Source organism: Python bivittatus, unplaced genomic scaffold, assembly GCF_059951505.1.
Source record: "Python bivittatus isolate LINGU-HERP-01145 unplaced genomic scaffold, Pbiv_v1 ctg000100_np1212, whole genome shotgun sequence".
NCBI classification, from domain to species: Eukaryota; Metazoa; Chordata; class Lepidosauria; order Squamata; family Pythonidae; genus Python; species Python bivittatus.
Window position 1 is genome coordinate 3408687 of NW_028277038.1, and position 19991 is coordinate 3428677.

The 19991-nt window shown below is 46.0% G+C and overlaps 1 protein-coding gene across 1 annotated transcript in view; it reads left to right on the forward strand.

Annotated features, from left to right (window-relative positions):
• Positions 1–3742: 3742 nt before the first annotated feature.
• TMEM132C (transmembrane protein 132C) overlaps positions 3743–19991 on the forward strand; it is a 100091-nt gene continuing 83842 nt past the window's right edge. The window contains exon 1 of the mRNA XM_088135293.1: positions 3743–4352. Coding sequence (XP_087991419.1) covers positions 4259–4352 — 94 coding nt within the window. The 5' untranslated portion in view covers positions 3743–4258. The remainder of the gene's footprint in view (positions 4353–19991) is intronic.

Here is a 19991-nt window from a genome sequence, read left to right on the forward strand (position 1 = left end):
GTCTTAATTTAAGCAGGTGAACTGGCAGCCAGGAAGACGTCTAGCTCCTCCTGACTATTTTTAGGCTCTTTTAATAAGGGGGAAAGGGCTGTGCTGCAAGAAAAGCGTCTCTGGCATTGTCGTGAGCTCCCAGAAGACTCCTGGACCTCACACAACTCCCCACAGTCATGCTGGGGAAATCAATACGGTGGGTTGGCATTACCTGGGGCTTTGCTTGAAAGCACGTCTCCGCTCTCTGCAATCCCCCACTATTCGCTCACTTCACAGGACATGGCAACTGATCCGTCCTAGAGTAATCATCTTGCTTGAACCCAGCCATTGCATAAACCCAAAGAACTAAATATTCCTTGGGATTAAATATGCCATTCTTTGAATTTGCACAAGGGGGTTATCAACCAAGATCTAGCTCTTGGACGTGAAACCTGGTGGATATTTTGATGGTGCAGAGGTTGGGAAACCCACTCTTTTAGTTGGTTTTAGGGCATGGCGTGTTGATCCAACCCAGAAAGTGGGTTAATTGATTTTTTTCTTTCTCTGTTAGATGGAACATTATCTCAGTTTCCTTCGTCGCTGGAGTTGATAGGATGCATCCAGCAGGGGGCGCTCGTTCCACTGCTACAGCTAGCTTCTCTTCTCTTCTCTTCTCTTCTCTTCTCTTCTCTTCTCTTCTCTTCTCTTCTCTTCTCTTCTCTTCTCTTCTCTTCTCTTCTCTGGAAGAGTTGCATCGGGGTAACATCCAAGCCAGCTCGCTTTGCTTCCTTCACCAAGGAGGTGGTGGTTTTTGTTCTGATCTGGTGTTTAGAAATCAACCACCACAACCTTTTGGCCAAAAGTTCATTTGCGTTGGGTTCTGATCTTCTGGTTTGTGCCCTGTAAGCCATTTGTTTTAAGACCTCACTGCCGTGCTGTTGGTAGAGATGCAGCTGCTGAAAACAGCCCAGTTAGAATATCCAGTGATAGATAATCATGCTGTGATTTCAGCAAGGCCTGTAGCGCAGCACCTTGACGATTTGCCTGACTAAGGCCCTGGAGTCTATCCTGGCATCTCCAATAGGTTTCGAAAGGTTTTGTATGGAATGCCAGATTCCCAACGCCAACACACTCAATCAGGTCAATGAAAGACCGTGCAAGTTTCCACAACATGCTTAAATGGATTAGAGTTCTAGGGAGTTACGTCTGCAAAACAGATTGAGCCGGGTTGGTGTTATCTATAGCAGTTGTGTGTGTCTGGGGGGGGGGGGCGGGGGCTGTGGGTTCCTGCAGTTATGTAAACCCAGCATCTTTGGTTGGTTAATGTTGCAGTATGTTATGCGAACCTTGCAAACAGATTAATTCAGCTGTCTGCGCACATTGTGTGAATCCAAATAAGCGAGAGGAATGGGGGACTCTGATCCTCCCCTATACACACCTATTTCAAATCAAGGAATATCTGAACACTTACCTGGGAATTTGGAGGAGTCTTGCTTACTTTGTACATCTTTGAATGGACAATAATCAAGTTGGATGCCGTGGAGGAATAACAAAAAACTCTACCTTTTATTTGTATCTTCTCAAGATTGACAGCTCTGGCTTCGCATACTTTGCCCTTTTCCTTGCTGCTTAAGAAACCAATACAGATGAGAGTCCAGTACCTCTAAGTCACAAATGCTCACGCAACAAATCTAAATAGTTTCTCCTGCCTTTGTTTGTGACTCTCAGCCCAACAGAATTCCTAAAGAGCAGATTGATGGGCTATAAAATGGAAGGGAGAGTCCAAAACAGATGTTGGAACACAAAAGGAAGAGCAGGAGGAGGAGGAAGAAGAGGAAGGAGGGGGAGGAAGAATGTGTCCCCGCTCAGGTTGATGCTGATGCTGATAGAAAAGAAGAGAAGAAGATGTGTCCCACAGAAGAAGAAGGAGGAGGAGGAGGAGGAAAAGGAAGAGATATCTTCCCATTGAGGATGATGATGAAGAATAGGAGGAGGAGGAGATGTACTTTCAAAGCCAATCAATTTACAGAAGAATGTCAAATTTGTTGGTACCCCTGAGGGTCCTCAATTAAAATCAGCATAGTTTTGCCTCCAATGCAGTGAAAAGCCTCCCCACTGATATATCTAAGAATGAGCAAGACTAGGAGAAAAGAAAATTAAATTCCTTCTGAAGACAAGAAGGTTGCAATCAGCAGCCCATTTAATCCTTCATTTTGCCTCTCGTGATACCAGCTGCAGTCCCATGCAAACCCACAAGGAGGGCATGATTAAAAAAAAAATGTCCTTTATCCATAGCATCTAATATTTGGTGCTATTTTGCCCTCCACGTTGAGCTTCCATTTAAAAAGATGTTTGGTCCCCCAAATGCATCGGGGGTTTACAGCCTATCCCAAGCAATGATTTTTTAAGACACAGAGGCTCTGGGGTGGGGGGGTGAATAGCCGCAGAAATGACCCCCCTCTTTTCCTCCTTGGATCCCACATCAGTGTGGGTTTGTCTTGTCCACGGAAGTCAACGGGCCCGTAAATTGGTCTGTGCGTACCTGTGTGTGTTTGAGTGTGGAGAGAGGAGAGAGGAGGAAATGCCAAAAGGCCTTTCAGAATTGTGCATTAATGGATCCATCTTTGCTCTGAATGAAAAGCATGCCACACGAACTATTCTTCCAGGTGACTCAGAAGCTACAGCCGCCCTCTCTCAATGTGGGTAGCCATTCACCCCCAATGACCTGACCTCAAGAAGCAAACCAAGCTGTTGATCGAAATGCTGAAACCCGAAACGCATTCAGTTGACTCAGGTGAGTGGAGTGGTTCTAGGACTCGGCCACGTCAGGTGATTCAGACGTTTTCGGTAGCTGAAGAGGCTTATCTTCCCGAGAAAATGGCGTTGCTCTCTGCTCTTCCCCCTCCCGGCCTTGCGCAGCATATCTGAAGACGCAAGAGAGGCCCTACGGTTAAGCCAGGAGGGAGGTGGGTAACTGGGATGCGGGGTGAGGGGGCAACCTCTGTTCTTCTTGAGAGCCTGGCCTGTCCAGAGGTGATGGAGGTCTAAATCCATCTCCAAAAGATTCCTTGGCTACCCCAGTTAAATGCAACCGTTTATTGGCCTTAATTCTGGAATAAGCTGGTGGAGGCCATCTTAATTTGGACTCCAGGGCTACAACCCTAATCACTCTTTACTCTGGTGTAGCTGCCTTTCAACGAGAGATCCCCATCTGGGCTGTCATCCCGCACGCGGCCACTAGAGGGCCACCGACAGCGAGGGTTCGGTGTCTCTTTGCTGCCCCCTTGCGGTCTCCCGGAGCAGTGCAGCCCTTGGCCCCCCTCGCTCGCAACAGGCTGCCGGATCCCCCTGCTCCTCGGATCGGGACTGCTCGCCTCGCCTCGCCTCGCCTCGCCTCGCCTCGGCCAGGGACGGCTGCCCAGGCTGGGGAGGGCCGGCCCTCCTCGCGAGTAATCGCGGGGCGGGGGGCGGCGAGCGCGCTCCTTGGCTTGCTTCTGGCTCGCCAGCGGACTTTAGTCTCTCCAGATCCTCGGATTGAAAGCAAAAAAAAAAGGGGGGGTTAAAAAAGAGAGGGGGGGTCGAGAGAGAGAAATCCTTCCTCGGATTGGAGAGTCGCGTTGGGGTCCGCCTCTCCTTCGTCTTTCTCCCTCCGCCTGCGAGTCTCTCGGGTTGTGGGGTGGAGGGTTGACCCCCGGGAAGTCTCTCTGGGTTGTTCGGTCGGACGGAGGCTAGCCATCGCCACCCCGGCCGCCCCCCCCCCCCCCGCGAAAGAAGGATGGATCGCTGCTCCTCTCCTGTTCACGACCCTCGCAAGATGAAGTTGCCCTTCCCTTGTCGTCGAATTGCTCCTCCGAGGGACGGCGCTGGAGTCGCCAAAGGAACGGCGTGATCGGCCCCCCCGCGCGGCCCCCAGTTTCCAGACACCACCCCGGCTGGCGCAGGGGGCGGCAGAGAAAAAGAAGGAAAAGAAGCAAACTTTCCTCCTTCAGCTGCACCCGCCTTCCTCGGATGCGCCGTGCGCTGCGCGCGATCGCTGGCTCGGCGCCTCGGCCGGGGGAAGGAGCCTTCCTGGATGTCCAGGAGCCGGGCAAGGGTCGGGGGTGGGTGGGAGCAGGCTCGTCCCTTCCCGCCGCCCCCGTCTGGAGCAGACCCTGACCGGGAGAAGGCGCCCAGCCTGATCTGGATGGCGGCGGACTGGGGGGTCAGCCTGCAGGACCTGCGACGGCGGCTGGGTTGGGGATCCGGCGGGGAGCCTTGAGGAGCCACTCGCCCGACCCCGCGGCCCCCCATGGGGAGGGGAGGCGAGGGGGCCTTCAGGATGGGGGCTGCGCCCAGCGGCCTCCTGGCAGTCAGCTCGCTCTTGGGAGCGCTGCTGTGCAAAGGTGAGTCTGCCGCGCTTTCTCAGCTGATGTGGGGCACAGTGGGGGTGGGCGGGGGGGGGGGTAGGAGACAGGGTGGCCAACTTATCGGGGAGCCCCACTGCTCCTAGGGCTTGAAACATCTTGAACGGGGGTGTGGGGGGTGTGGGACGGACAGGTGAGGATTTTCACCCCAGGGAGAAGCAGCAATGGTGAATAATGCAATTGGCAACTTTCTTAGGAAATTGCAGGGGGGGGGGTGGCTTCCAGCCTCCCCTAAACCAGAGTTCTGGCATTGGGAGGGCGCATCTGTGTGCAACCTACAGTGAGTTTGGATCCGTGAGCTCCCAATTTGCCCCTTTTCCCATTCAGATCCTGGCCCATCATGTTTTATCCATGAACCCCTCTGGCGAGCCCACCTTAATTCCAGGCAACCACCTCCGGGTGATTTCTGAACCTGGAAGAGACTCGGTTCTCCTGCTTCGTGCCACGAGCGTGCTAGAAGCGTAGAAGCCACGGCAGGTTGGTGGGTGGGTTTTTCAGCGGATCCGCAACTCGAGAGCGGGGTCTGTAGAACCACAGAGCAGAGATGTTGCAGGACTCGAGCATTAAAAAAAATCCCAAGGATGCCAGCCAGGAAACTGAATTGCATATTGAAGCATTGATTTTGTCACAACGGCAACTCTGTTTCCCCAACTTTTACATGCTTGTATCTGGCTCACTGATTGCTTCTCCAAGTCCAAAATATTGGGGGGGACGGGGACACCCCCATTCTATTTCCAAGGGCCCATTTCTGTTTTGAGTGCATATCTGAGCCATCCAACATCTTTTCTTTGCAAGTCACCTTTTTTTGATGCCACAGAGGTCAGATGGACCCCTTAAATGCCCTTTCCCCTTTACGCACCCCCTTTTATTTACTTACTTACTCATTCATTCAGCGTGAGGCTGCCCAACTCCAAACGTCTCTGGACAGCGCATAAGACGCCCGGCAACATCTAAGCAATTTGATAGGACCTGCAAAGAAGGTTTTCTTCTGAATGCCTTTGGCGGCTTGCAGATCATATTAGGGCTGGCCCATGTTCTACTTTGCACATATTGTTTCTGTTTTCCTGTTCCTAGCAAGTCCCCTTGGAGAACCTATCAAATGACTTCATTGCTTGGAACTAGACATTTAAACAATGTCTGTGTGTTGACCGAGATAGGGAAATTCGCGGGTATGAATGGATACGATTATACGGTGCTCTAACGCAGCGGTTTATGGAGTAACGTGCTATCTTAAGGGTTTGGGCGGTTGTGGGTGGGTTGAATCAAACCTAGAGGAAGCTCCTCTCCCCCACCCCCCCAAAAAGTCTAACCATGTTTCCTATTTAAAAGGCAGTTGTTTGGAAAGTCTTCGGGATCTCGAGGTCTCCTGCTTGTCTCTTGGAACAAAATTTGGAGAATAATGGATTGTAGAAACTAGAAAAATGGTTTCTGGATCGGATCGGTAAAAAGTGGCTAAGTCCCAAATGTGGCCTTTGGGTGAGGGCTCCCTGCCACTTGGGATGGGAGTTGTAGCTGAACATTTCTGGGGAATAACGAATGGAGGAAGGTGGTTGAGTTACTGCACACTGTCTGGCTGTTACTAAAGCGGAAGGATCAGGTTCTGGGTTCAAGTCTCAGCTTTTCTAGATAGGACGAACTTTGTCAACCCTGAGATGAAGAGTAAAGTAGCATTCTCAATTCCCCTAATGCAGCTGTTGATGTGAATGTTTAACTACTCCTTCACACTTCCCTTTCTCCTACTCCAGCCCCAGCTGGGGGAAAAAGTTTCAAGGAAATGCTTTGCCTTGTTTTGAGATGCAGTTTGGCTTTCAGGTGAAGCGCGGGGAGCAAATCTAACCCTTTTCCATTCCCCCCAAAGGGAGAAGGAACTGTGAATGTAACTGGAGAGATTCTCTTTCCCTTGCTAAAATGACCATTGTTTGGCACGCTGAGGATACGACACCCCAAGAAAAGTAAAGAGAGTTGGAATTTAATTTACCCATCTATTTCATTCAGGAGTATTGGCACATGAAAAACAGGGCATGTATAAACAGTTCTCCACCCCTCGCAGACGCACCAATAAGAGTCAAATAAATGGGACACTTGATTATTTGTATTTAAAAGTCAGCTTTCTATGCGTTCCAGCTCCTTGATCAACATTCTGCAAGATTCTGCTTTTCTCGGTCCCTCTCCCAAGATGCAAAAGATTGTGTGTGTGTGTGAGTACACACACACACACACATTCTGTTGGGCCTAAATCTCTCCTTTATCCTGGCTTCTGAAGGTCTGAGATGGTGTCAGACCCTACTGGCAGCAGGCGGACAATGGGCTGGTGAGTTTCGTTACCGCTGCACCGTATACCTCTTGACCTACAAACAATTTGATTTCTCAGTTTATCCTACCAGCAGCGGCTGAGCTGTTGAGAATGACGTAAGGAGATTACTAATAAAAGGCTCTCGGTTTTCGTAGCTGTTTTCCCTTACACTCCCACCCCCACCCCGCCGCCGCTGCCTCTTTTAAGGATGATAAGCCGGAAATTTATGGGTGGATCTCTAAAGGGGAGGCACAGAGCGAGGGAAATTGATTTCCCCTTGCAAACACGACTTGTCTGGAAAGAGTTGGGGGGGGGGGGAACGGTGTGTAAAAATGCCAAACGTTGGAGAAATCCTTGCAAAAAGTACTGGAAAGGACTCTAGTTTAAAATTTAACCCAAAGGAGATGGGGAGATGGGAGGATGTGTGTTTATTTTTTAAAATCTGGGCTAAATCTCCCTCTGTTCCGCTTTGTTGGGTGAGCTGAGCTTTGGGAAGGAAAAGCGCTTTCTCTGCTTTTTCTACATCGTGGCTGTGTTCATAGAACACACTTTAACCTGGTTACTGAGTTAACCCATTTTCTGGGTTTGGGCAATACACTGAGTTTGAAGCTAATCTAGTAGTCTGGAATCACTGAATACAGAAATATTTAGTATTTGCTACTGTTTGATTCCTGGACCGATGCCGAAGGACCCCCTGAAAAGCGCGATCTTTTGGCCTCTCCTTTTGTGGCTAGAATAAGTGGGATATAAAAAACACAAATACCAAATATTGCAAATATCTCAACTCCCCCTGGAAGTTCTCCAACCCATTCCGCTCCGGTACTGTATCAGTCTTAGCCTTTTCTGCTTCCAGCTCCTTTGAAAGAAAGGCATTTGAATAGCACGCTGAAAAAGTTCACCCGTTTCCAGGGCTTTGTTGAAATATTTTTTCGCAAAGGGTAAAAGGCCCGAGGGGATGAGCTTTGTGTAAATGGGCTCTTCCATTTCTAGTGTCTGTTTGAGTTAGCAAATGGAAAGATGCTTTTGCCGAAACACGCACATGCACGCAGGCACCCTTGTGATGTGATCACCCTATTATGGGTCAATGCCCAGCCTGAGGTTATCCATTTTTACTCCTCCCACCATCTTTTCAACTCCTGACTGAACTGACCCAAGAACGTCAACATTTTTCTTTCCCTGATGAATCTTTTTCTCTCTGTTGAGAAGAATATGCATTGGTTGAGGAGGGTTTTTATATAAATAAAACATCATTTCTTTTGCTGAAATGGTGGGTGCTCTTGCGCTCTTGAGCCAGGTCACCCAGGTCTGCTATTTGACATGGCTAACTTCGTTGTTGAAAAGCCACATCCTGAAATTTGGGGACAAGTCTTGGAGCTTGGAGTCGCTAATAGCTAACAAGAGTCCGGGTTAAGAAACTGACACAGACCGTGTGTGAAGACCCTTCCACGTATTTATTGCTCACCATTTGTCCTACAGGTCAAAAAAGTTCATCGAGGTGTTGTCACCTCCAAGACACCATAAGCTACTTTGAGATTTGTCAAGGAAGGTTTGGAACAGAAGCCAATTAACAAATAGGTTGATCTGGAGCTGGTTAGGTAAACTGGCTTTGGGTGAAAAAAATGCAGTTCTGATCACTGAACTCGGCATTCCTGGTGGAAAAAAATGTACTGCCTAAGAATTTAAATAAGAGTTTTCAAAAAAAAGGAAAGTTTCTGAAAACGACCTGTTCCAAAACGACTTGCGTTATATATCTGGAAAGAGCAAAGCATCTGGGGTCTCCTGAGGTCTTCAAAAATCCCAGTTTCTAGCAGATGAGAAAAAATGAGCGTTAATACAAAGCACATAAGAGCATCGGGTTGGCGGTTGGCAAAATGGAGGTTGAGATTTAGTGTGTGGATTTGACTTTCTCTTCTAGGCAGCGTGGGATTGTTGAAAACTGATCGGTTTCCTTCACAAAGAGCTTTGCTGAGACTAAGCCTTGATGCTCCGTACGTCTTTTGCAAAGTGGCTGGCTTTCCGTTAGAAAGACCGAAAGTGGAGATTCCATAGTTATCCAGTTGCTTCATACCAAACCATCAAGTTTATTCCCCCTGTAGTTCTTCAGCCAGGGCAAATCTTGAAGAAGGACAAGGTTTGTTAAGAGTCCTGCAACGCCAGCTGAAGAGCAAGGTTCTACATCAAAAACGATGAACGACCCTTCTAGAGCTGGTTGAATTTTAATTTGCCTTAGACCTTATTAGACCTTAATAACATGGCAGTAGTGAAGGAGAGCTCCATTATAGATGTTGCTTTAAGGGGGAAAAGGGGGTCTTCGGCATCTGCAGAGCTTAGGGCACCTGTTTGCATATACCATCTTACAATTTTCACCCAGCCACCCAGAAAAGAGATGCTGGCAGATCCCGAACTGCAAATTTTGCACCCATTTTCTAGAAGAACCTTAACTTTGTTCTCTTTGTAGGTCCCTCACATTGAGCTCTATAGGATTTATATCTGTGTAAATAAGTCTAGGTCCCTGTTCTCTCTTCACAGCAGATGGAAATGCTTTCTCTGATTCTTTTTAAAAATAACAGGGATTTCCAGTCTTCCATATTCCAGTTTTCCTTTAGCGGTTGGGGAAAACCGAAGGCTTATCTCCGTTGCTGACCTGAAAGAAAGAAAAGCAAATCATGGCTTGCCACCAGGCAGAAGATAATACAATATTGAGATATTTGTGGTGTTGACGTTCACCCTTCCCAACATGTTGGCGGGGGGGGGGGGCTGTTTGTTACCTGCTGACTCCAAGTCAATGTTTAAAATGATATTAATTGGTAAATGCTGGTAATTACTTCTGTGTCAGCAGGCTGCACTCCAGTTTCTACAAATCTTTGCACCTGATCCGAAAGTGATCAAGTCTGTTCACAATCCTTGCCTGCCAGGCCTGATTCATAATTTGGGAGAAGGGAACAATAAGGTGTTTGCATGCAACTGGGCAGATGTTGGGAAGCCCTCAACTGCGTACTCTCTGGTCTCCTTCCCACCTACATTTCTGGCTGGTTAGGTGTGTTTAGATCTATCTTTATTTCTCTGAAATGGTTCCAGGGCAAAGGAGTGCATTAAAAGCAGAACAATTAAACAGGGTCACCATGGAGAGGGTTGGAGCAAGCTTTGGGCTGGACCTGCCCTTGCTCTGTGATGGGACCATGGTTACATTTTGGTTTGGTTCCTAGTGTACGTCGCCCTTCCTCCATAGTTGGAATGAAATGCCTAGGTGAGCCACCTTTGCGATCTCTGTTCGTTTGGTAGCCGGCTTATTATCCCATGTAATAATAATTCTCCTGTTCTCCTCCATAGTCCTCACGTGCCCATCTAGTTTACTGTTGTTCAGGAACCTTGTTCATGGTTTGCCCAAAAAAATAGAAATGCCAACCCACCACACACACCTAAGCTCTATTGGTTTCATTTCCGAACAAACAATACTCAAAGGATTAGGATGTCAGTTTGATTTATCCTCTGCACAAATATATATTATTCCAAAGGCAGAATTTGCGTCTCCGATGTCAAATCTGGCAGGTTTGGCCAGGTGCTGCAGGGGGCGGTGGGGGGGGGAGGGACGTGTTTGCCCTACTTTGCAAAGGACGTTCCTCTAGTTGGAGGCTATCAGAAGGCGCTGTTCTGCTCAGAGAAGTTGTATCTAGTTCATTCTAGGCTGCCAGGAACTATCTACCAAAAATGAGGTGACTCTGTAGCGTAGAAATAGGGGACACCAGGAAGAAAGCTTGATTTGTTTGGAAAGGTGTCCTAGCGGTGCAAATACAATGTAATAAAGATACTTTCTTCCTACAACCAGATGTGAAGAGTCCCACAATGAGGACAGCTAATTCACCCACTTAGCTGGTCAATGACTTTCCAGCCACAGCTATGGTTTGGGCATCCAAGCTTAAGGTCAGAGCTGAAAACATCCTGAACCTGTCCTTGTTCCCACGATGTGCTCAATGGGGTCAAGAGGAAGGGAAAGCTGATTGTATCATAGGAAGAGCAGAAAGGGGTCAGTGGATGAGGTCAACTAACTTTCAGCAAGTTGGGTTTAGCTCAAGCTAGACCCAGTCATGTGTAGGGTTAAACGAATGCCACCTACTTACTCGTGCCATAGGAACACCAATGCCCAGTTGATTCAGCCTGTTTGGTCCTCCTAGAGAGAACATTGCTGAAAAGCAAGTCTCCATTACAGATCTCACTGCCAAGGCTTTGCAGGACACGACAAAAGTGCCAAATTGTGGTTGCCTGCAGCAGCCAAGCCACATCTATTTTGGTCTTCCTGGACAATGCAGAAGGAGTTTGTGAAATCACGAAGTCTAGCCAGTATTCTCCTCAGGCAAGCCTTCATGGGATGGCCAGCATTTCCTGGAGGAAGTGGGTGGGAACCCTGTCTTCCCCAAATAGCAACTTTGGATCCCATTGTGTGTTGAAGATGGGAAAAAGATTGAACCAAGTGAGTAGCTGACTAGGTTAAGTTTATTGTATGTATACAGACATGTGTCCCAGAGGTTGGATCTGTATTGCCCAACATGAGATCATGATTAGAAAGAAGAAACAGATTCCATAACCCAGAAAGATAGGCTTTGTTGGGTCATTCTTTTTGCCACAAATGTGACTCACTTCATTTTTAGTCCTTGTGGGTATCTCTGTTGGTCCAGTTCTGTGGATGACGTGGTGATCTTTTTTCTTACGTTGTATCAGTTAGGCTACTTGTTACACACACTTTTATGAATCTTGATCCATGGAAACAATCTATTGTTTATCTAGAGCAATCCAGACCAACGGTTTTTAAACTGGGGATAATTACCCCCCAAGGAGGTAACTTAAGCATATCTTGGGGACAATGGAGCAATTTGAAATTGCTTGTTTGCGAGTCAAGAATCCAGTTTGGGACCGCTGCTGCTAAGATGTTTGTGTAAAAGAACAGAGTCTGTTTTCTGAATGGGGATAAGGACATTATATGAGCCCAGGAAAAGTGGTTATTGGGTCAAACATTTTAAGAACCACTGATTTAGACAATGGTATGATCCAGTTGGGTTTCTGTGCAAGAAAGTTCAGGGTAACTATGATTCCATGAAATAAACCTGGATGTGCACGTATTCTAGGTCCAGTGAGAAGCTTCTGTTGAACTCCATTTTTTCCCAGGTTGGTTCATCAAAATTCATTTTGGAATCAAATTAGCCCCCGTGATGAACCCCCTGTGTGGTAATGAGGTGTTTTGCCTGACATTTAGAAGTGGCCATCTTCAGCTATAATGTCACGACACTTGGAGAAGGAAGATTCCTTCCCTAAGGGAACATTTACTGAGAAGAATTGCAGTTATATAAAGGAGCCATGTCTATTTTATTTTATTTTATTTTATTTTATTTTATTTTATTTTATTTTATTTTACTCCTCTCTGTTCTCTGAGGCTGATCTTTCAGAACAGAAGGTGAGATTGGGTGTTGTTGGTTATTCTATTGAAGAAGACTGTCTAAGTTGTTGAGCCTGGAGGTTAGAAAATCCTGTCTAGAATTGATGAGTTTGGGAGCTAGAAGAAGAGTGGCCAAGGTTAATTTAGGAGAGAGTTTTTAGTTGGGCCGGGCTCATTTCATCTTGTGCCTTGCCTGTTAAAGCATGTTATTTAATTTCCCATGGGCCAGCAGACCTCTCTTTTTCAGTGCTTTGCCCCACATCTAGCAGTAGGACCTGGAGAGTTGCAAAGAGGAGACCACCGTTGGCCTTCAAAACCATCGCTTGCCCATAGCTCTAGGTTTCAATTTGTTATTACTTTCCCCACATCCTTGCATGCAGTCTGGATGTTGGAATTCAAGGGTTACTTTTTTCTTCTTCTCCATTAACAGTCTGAGTTTTTTTTACCAGTCCTACCTCAGATAGTTATTTCCCATCAGGTGCTCTTTAGACGTGGTGACATCAGCAGAGCTCTGCCAGGGTAATTGCATTCTTAATTACAACTGTCTCGAATTAGGGACCGATTATGCAAAAGATAATTGAAACCCTGCTGAGACCCCCATTTGCTAACATCTGATCAGATCCCACTATATATTCACACACACACACACCTCCTTTTTTTGGGAGGGGGGCTAAACTTTAAATAACGAAGTAACAGATGCATTATAGGTGTTGGCTCACCCAATACTTTAGTTAGGATGTTTCTTAATTAATTGACAAGAGAAATATAATTAGGAGTTTCAGATTGCAAGCTCAGTTTCCTGAAATGATCGGTCGGACACGATTCGTGTTTGGGGAAGTCATCAGCCCATCCTACTTTGCAGCAACGAGAAACAGCATCAAGATTGTTAGGGATGAGGAGCCCTTGGGAATGGCTTTTAATTACTCAAGAAGTGCATTTTCCTTTACATACAAAGTCATGGAATACAGCTGATGTTATTTTCTCTGCATATTTTAACATTTTGGCTTTATGAATAATAATTCAGCGGTGACTGTGGAAGTGTTTGGGGTGGGAGAGGGACCCAGACTGTGTGCCTCTGATTTAAAACCTAGAAGATATCCCCTGTGAGTATTCCACTGTCCCACCAATTTATTTCTTTAAAACATTTGTATGGCCGCCCACCTTAAGCCCAAGTCTGGGTGGCTTCCAACCAACAAAACAATATAAAACCAGCAACAATACAGTAAAAACAGAAAAATGTGGCCCCACCACCACACTTCCTTGATGCGACCCACATTCTCAAACTGCTCTGATCTCACCCTGTCCCAGTGCTCAGGGGAAGAGTCAACTCTTGAGTGCAGCCTGGAAGGAGAGGAGGGTAGGGGCCTGTCAGAGGTAAGGGGGAGGGTGTTCCATAGGGCAGAAAAGGCATGCTTCTGAGGACCCACAAGATGGCAATATTTAAGGGAAGGGACCTGAAAGCCAGAGGGCCTCCTCTATTGTCAGCCTAGCAAGGTAAGACAAGAAGCACGTCCAGATGGACTAATTCTACTTTATTGTAAGGTTACATAAAAAGAACCTTGCAAGTCTGAAAGTACAGTTCTCCCCCAGTCCTCTTTATAGCCCAGGAACCTAGGGAGGGACCCTTCTGATATGTTTGCTTCATCCTCTTTCCTGCTGTGGGCTAAGCTGCCTCTTATCTAACCATTGCCCTGGCCATGGCTCTTCACCGTGTCTCTCAAGGCCATTGCCACATTCCATTGCATCTGGAACAGGCAGATACCCTCAGGGAGAGGCAGCCCTGCAGATAACCTGCTCCTGTGCCAAGTAGGGCTTTAACAGTAACAACCAGCACCTTGAGTTGCACCCAGAAGAAAACTGGGAGCTGGTGCAGCTTGCACCACAGAGGTATAATATGGGCAAACCTGGGGGCACCCAACACTGCATGTGCCACTGCGTTCTGGACCAGTTGTAACTTCTGGAGGGTCTGCAAGGGCAGCCCCATTGTAGTAATCCAACCGGAAGTGACCCAGGCATGAGTGACCATGAGCAAGGCCTCCCGGTCTAGGAAAGAGTGGAACTGGCACACCAAATCTAATGTTATAGTGTTTGGAGACCCAGCAAAATGTTCTGGAGCAAGGAAATCCGCTTTTTGTGCCTGGACTCCCTGTGGAACTGTAGAGTTGGGGTGCTCGGTTGGGTGCTCTTACAACAGGCTCCCAGCTTTGGTACAAGGAGATGGTAGGCTTGGGGTCCAGAGATGCAAAGGCTGTGATTTAGTTCCCCCATTGCGCTAAATCACAGTTTTCTGAGTCAGTCACAAATAGGTTTGTGCAACCCTAAATAATCAACCGGGCTTACAAACCACGATGCCTGACTTTGCATGATATGCTGAGCCCAGACCAAACAAATCACATCATGATTGAGCATGTTGTGATAGATTTTGGGGCAGCTCTTCTTCTTCCACCGATTTGGAATCACAAGAGGGAGCTCACTTGGGTATAAAATAAAGCTGTTTTCTTTATTTTGCCTCCAAATTGGAGGAGGAAACTACTTTCCAAACCCAAACATTTCAACAAGGCGTCTTCAGAAATCATTGTTCCAGCTTGATCAGTTGCACACAAGCCCTTGTTTGCATGAGCTCAAAAATTGTTGCTCTGGGTGGCAATATGTACACACATGATCCTTTGCAAACGATGTGTTGGATTTCTAAAATCCCACCGAATTCTATCATTATAAAATAAGCCAGTTACTGCTAAAAACAAACCAAGTTTTTGCAACATCTAAAGGGTTAACGCAGAAGGAAGGAAAGGAAGACAAAGATTCAAATTTTCATCTAGCCATGAAGCTTTGCGTTAAGTCCACACACAAAACACACACACACACACACACACACACACAGACATAATTTCTTGCTTTTCAGCTATGTTTCTCTTGTAAGAGTCATCTTCATTGTCAAATGTAGGAAAGGAACTGCTTACCTTTTCTTGGGTTTCTTGAAAAAATGGAAAGATTCAAGTCTGGGGAGTAAAATATATTTAAAAAAAAACCCAAAAGTCAGATTAACTTCCCTCTCTCACCCCAAATAAATAGAGAATGAGCCTTATTTTCTTATTAGTAAACTCAAAAAGGAAGAAAAATAATCTCCCCAACGTTGCATTGGAATTTAGAATTGGTTCCAGAATGGAGATGTAACCCAGGGAGTTTTATGGAACGCAGACCCTCCTATGGCCATTGGAACAAACCTGATATAAAACTAGGATATTAGCAGTGAATACAATGGCTATCAAAGCCAGATAATGAAAAACTGCACACGCGCTGGAGTGAATAGCCGTCAAAGGGGAGTCAGATGGCTCATTTTGAGACGAAAATTGGGTGCCACAGTTAGACAGCAAAATCAGAAGTTCACTTTACACTGGACAAAAGCTGTCAGGCTGAGAGCCGACAGGATTTAAGGGGAGAAATGGGGGTGGGGAAGGAAGAGAAAGAATAATTCTCCCGATCTTTGTCTAGCGACTTCTTGGAGAAAAAAGCCAAGGTGAACAAATAAGAAAAAAGAGGACAGGGGGATCTTAACTGTGAATGTGATTATAGAAAAGATTGGTTAAGCTTAGGACCTGAATGGGTGGCTGGGCTGAACTGCCCAACGCAATCAGTTTCAAAACCAGAGAGGAGCTAATGGAGGCTTATGTGATGCTATTCTGTGACCCAGTAGGACCTCTATGAAGAAGAAGAGGAAGATACTTTTCCTGCAAAAACGAGGACTTGCATATTAAAAATGGCATTCCCAGATGCCCCTGGTTTCACCCAATTTTTTTTTTCCTTGGGGAGGGGGTATGAATGTTGATCCCATCAAACTGAATGAGATTGGTTGGGGTGAAGGACATTTCTGAACCAGCATTGGTTCATTTATTGGCAGGCCAATTAAATTGACTATTGACGATGTCTTGGGGGGCATCTAAACATCCTTCAACATCATGAGATGGGATGTCCATAGAGGGGGTCCAAAAGGGGAACTCTTTCTCTTTCTCCAAGATCACTTTTTAACAGTTTGGGTTAAATCTATGATTCCTAAATAGATAGGTAGTATCTTTTTCAGCCCCCTAGGCCTGTTGAGACACTGTATAATGAGTTTGTCAATAACGTGAATGGTTTGTTTCTCTATGTGTGAGTATTTTCCATTGTTTGGAGTTTTAATTATCCCTAATATGCTCTAGTAAGAAACACAATTGGGTCTGAAGAACCAGGAGAGAAGGTGGATTTCCCCCCCCTTTTCTCTTTTAAAGATTAGAGCACAAAAGCAGTTTAAAGCACTGAAGCCTCCTCCTTTCTGCTGCTGCTGATAGAAAGCAAAATCATCTCTTCTAGGCAGCGAGTCAAAAGCGTCATGTTTTATCGGGGCATAGAAATGTCAGGTTTTAATTCTCTTCTTGTTTTTAATATCCCCTTTAAAGGGGTTTGCCTGCACAGAAGAAGTGCTTTTATTTATTACTCGGAGGGAAAGTCCTTGAGTTAGCAATAAAAAAAATTAAAAAGCAGGGCTCCATGCATTTTGGAGAGTTGGCTCGGATTTCATTGAACTATTTAAAATATGTACCGTCCCCTTCAATGATGCAGGGAACTCACTAATCTGTGTTTTTCTCTTAGCATCAGGAATTTATTTCTACTAGGTCCAGGACTAACAGCCACTAGAACTCTTACCCTGATAATGCAGAGCATGCCCGAAATTTTGCCCCCACCAGATGAGTGCATTGTAGACCCCCAAAAGATTGTTTTCCATGAGGCTGGATAGTTGGCTAGCCTGAAAAACCTCAGTGTCAGCTCTTCAAGGTAGACCAAGCCAGAAAACAGACACTAATACTAAAACTCTACTTTATTGATACAGAATAAAATTGAAGGCCAACAGCATTTCCTGCCCTCCCTCTTATACCAACCATGAGTTTTTTCCCTCATCCCTTCCTCTTTTCTCCGGCTAAATTCACATTTTCCTAAAGGTTGCCACCTCTTTTCTTCAAGGCCATTTCCACACTCCTCTACACTTAGTTCCACCTGAGTAATTTCTATCCTGTTGCTCACTTTCAGCTTCATCTACTTGGCAAGGTTCTGGTGAAAGCAGAATGAGATCGTGTGGGACAATGCTGGGGACTCTCCTTGAGATTGTTGAGGGAGAGGTGGGATGTCAACGTAACCCCAACAGATCCAATGGGGATGAGGTGATGTTGGTCAATGGGGTAGCAAAGACAGGGCCAAAGAAACATGGGTGGAACAGCTCGTTCTTCTGGAATCCAGGCTGGCACAGAAGAGTAGGTGACCAAGCCCGATCTTGTCTTCTCAAGCATCTGCCCCCACTTTGAGTGTTGTGTGCCTTTCTTTTTTTCACATCTCTGTGCAGACAGAATAAATGTCAGACATGGAACATCGTCCATTATTCCACTGATGAAAAGGAGGGTGCTCTTGTCTTCTTGGGACAGCTCGTATTTATGCTCGCACCAAGAATCCCAGCGAGGCTCCATCTCTTCTCATTTTAGGACACTGATGGTTCTTTTCAGCTTCTGCTGCTGTCGAAACGGAGCATGTTACTCTCAGTTTGTTGCCCCTCCTTCAGATAAAAATAAATTCTTCCTTTAAAATCCTTCCTTTAAAAATAAATAAAACTCTTCCAGTTTTGGTCTTCCGCCTTCTCTCTCAGCCCATCTCTCCTGCCATCCCTCAATTCCCACCCAGTGAAGTCTTCTCACTAACAAGTTACAGAAGAGTTTGAGTTTATTTTTAGCATTGATATGCCATTCTTCTCCCAAAAGAAGAAGTTGAAGGTGGTAGTGATGATTTCTTCTGCCTCTCTTTGTCCTTTTCATCCTTGTGAAAACCCTGTGAAAGAGACAAGGCTGAGAAAAGAGAGACTGGCCCCAAACTCTGCTAGCGAACTTCACCACGAAGAGCAGAGTTTCATCTAGGTCTCTACTAGATCAGAAGGAACATCCACAGGATGTTGGAACGAAAGCGGCAAGGTTAGCAAACGCAGACACCGTAGAAATGAAAGAGCACATGGGAATAAAAATAGAAATGCAGTTTCTTTTTTTTTTCTTTTAACCATGTTTTCAGAGTCTACCATCTCCAAACAGCCCCTTCTGTACAAGGTTTCAAATTTCAAAGTTGAAATTTATTTCGGTCAAAGACCAGTCTAGAATGAAGACAACAAACTGTTTAAAAGCAGAAGAGGAGAAGGCCAGATACAAAATCCAAGCCAAGGGTAGAACAAGATATAATATTATTAGGACTATTGTTAACAGTATAAACTGTATCTCTAAATCTAGGAAAGAGAGTGTAATTTGAAATTCGAATGGGGGCTGTTGGTATTTTTTCTTCCTAAAGGCCCATTTTTCGCCTGTCACACCCCCCCTGAGCAACTTAATCTGAAGCATGCAAAATCCCCTCTCAACATTTGGGGGGGGGGTCTTTCCCACCCGAATTGCTGAGTCTCCCCCTTCCCTGTTGTAAACGCCAACGGATTTGTCTCCTCGGTTTTCATAAACCGTTTCATGTGAACGTTCTTAGGAGCTAAGCCGAAATTTATTTATCAACAAGGAGGGGATGGTGGGGGAGGAATAGACTCCCCTTTTAATAAGATGATTGCTTATCTGTATTCAGCACCAAGTCTATAGCCCCCTCGTGAACTCACGGGGCTTAGCTTTCTCCTGACAATCAGCCACCTCTTTCTTTCAGTGGGTATATCTCAAACCCCATATGATGCAGACCTCCTCTCCTGTGTCTCATAGTGTTGGAGCTGATGTGAATCTTCAGCTATAGGTTTGGGCTGATGGGAGAAATAGAGGGAGGACACTTCCCTTTGTGGAAGAGGGCTAGACAACTGTTGTCTTCCTTCTGGCTCTTCCAGTTTTGGTCTTCCACCTTCTCTCTCTGCCCATCACTCCTGCCATCCCTCAATTCCCACCCAGTCCCATTTTGGTTCCTTTTGTAGAATAGCTCACCTGGTTGACATGGAGATCATAGGTTGAAATGAGGTGGGAGGGAGCCTCTATGGTAGGGGAAGAACAGTTGGGGGAAATTGCTGGATAGATTTTAGGACAGTAGTCACAGTTCTTTGTCACTTCCTCCCATCTTGAAACTTCAGGCATGCTTTGTATCTCTCTCTTGGAAAAGGGCTGCTAATTGCTTCTTGAAGTGGTCTATAGAAACAGAGTTGATTCCAACCAGACCTAGTGAATAACTTGTGCTTTGAAACATGCTTATTTATCTATACTCTCAACACTTTGACTTTCACTGCAGATGAATAAATGACACTCTGTGTCTGTAGCTCCGGGTGTAGGTTGTGCCCTAAGTCAGGTGCCATGACAGAGAAGGCATGCTTCCTAGGACCCACCAGGTGACACTGCTTCACCAAAGGGACCTGGAGCATTTGGTCCATGAATCTGTTTAATTTACCTATATTACGTATATTAAGGTCATGGAGGTTTTGGGTGAAGGATCTTTGAAGGACATGAATGACCAGGAGATGGAGAACATGTTCATTCCAGCATTGTTAGACCCAAGATTATTTCAATGACTCCATTGTGTTATTCTCATCCTAGTGTTGGCATGCTCAGTATGTGGCTGTTTTAACAAGTGTGGACACTTGTTCCTACAGGACTGAAGACATTTGTTTTTGAACCAGTCTTCCCCAATCTGGTACCTTTCAGATGTGTGAATTCTGCAGCTCCTGAGTTCTTCCTCCATTCCATCTGGAAAGCACCAGATTAGGGCCACTTGATCTGCATGGATGGAGCTCTGATTCAGGGTTTATAACTCTCGTGCTGAATCACCCACCAGCTCAGCTGTTTAAGAGAGGGAAACTGAAGCATCTAAGATACAGGAAGCGCCTTTGTGTCTGGGTGGTAAGTTCAGCAGTGGTCACGAGGTG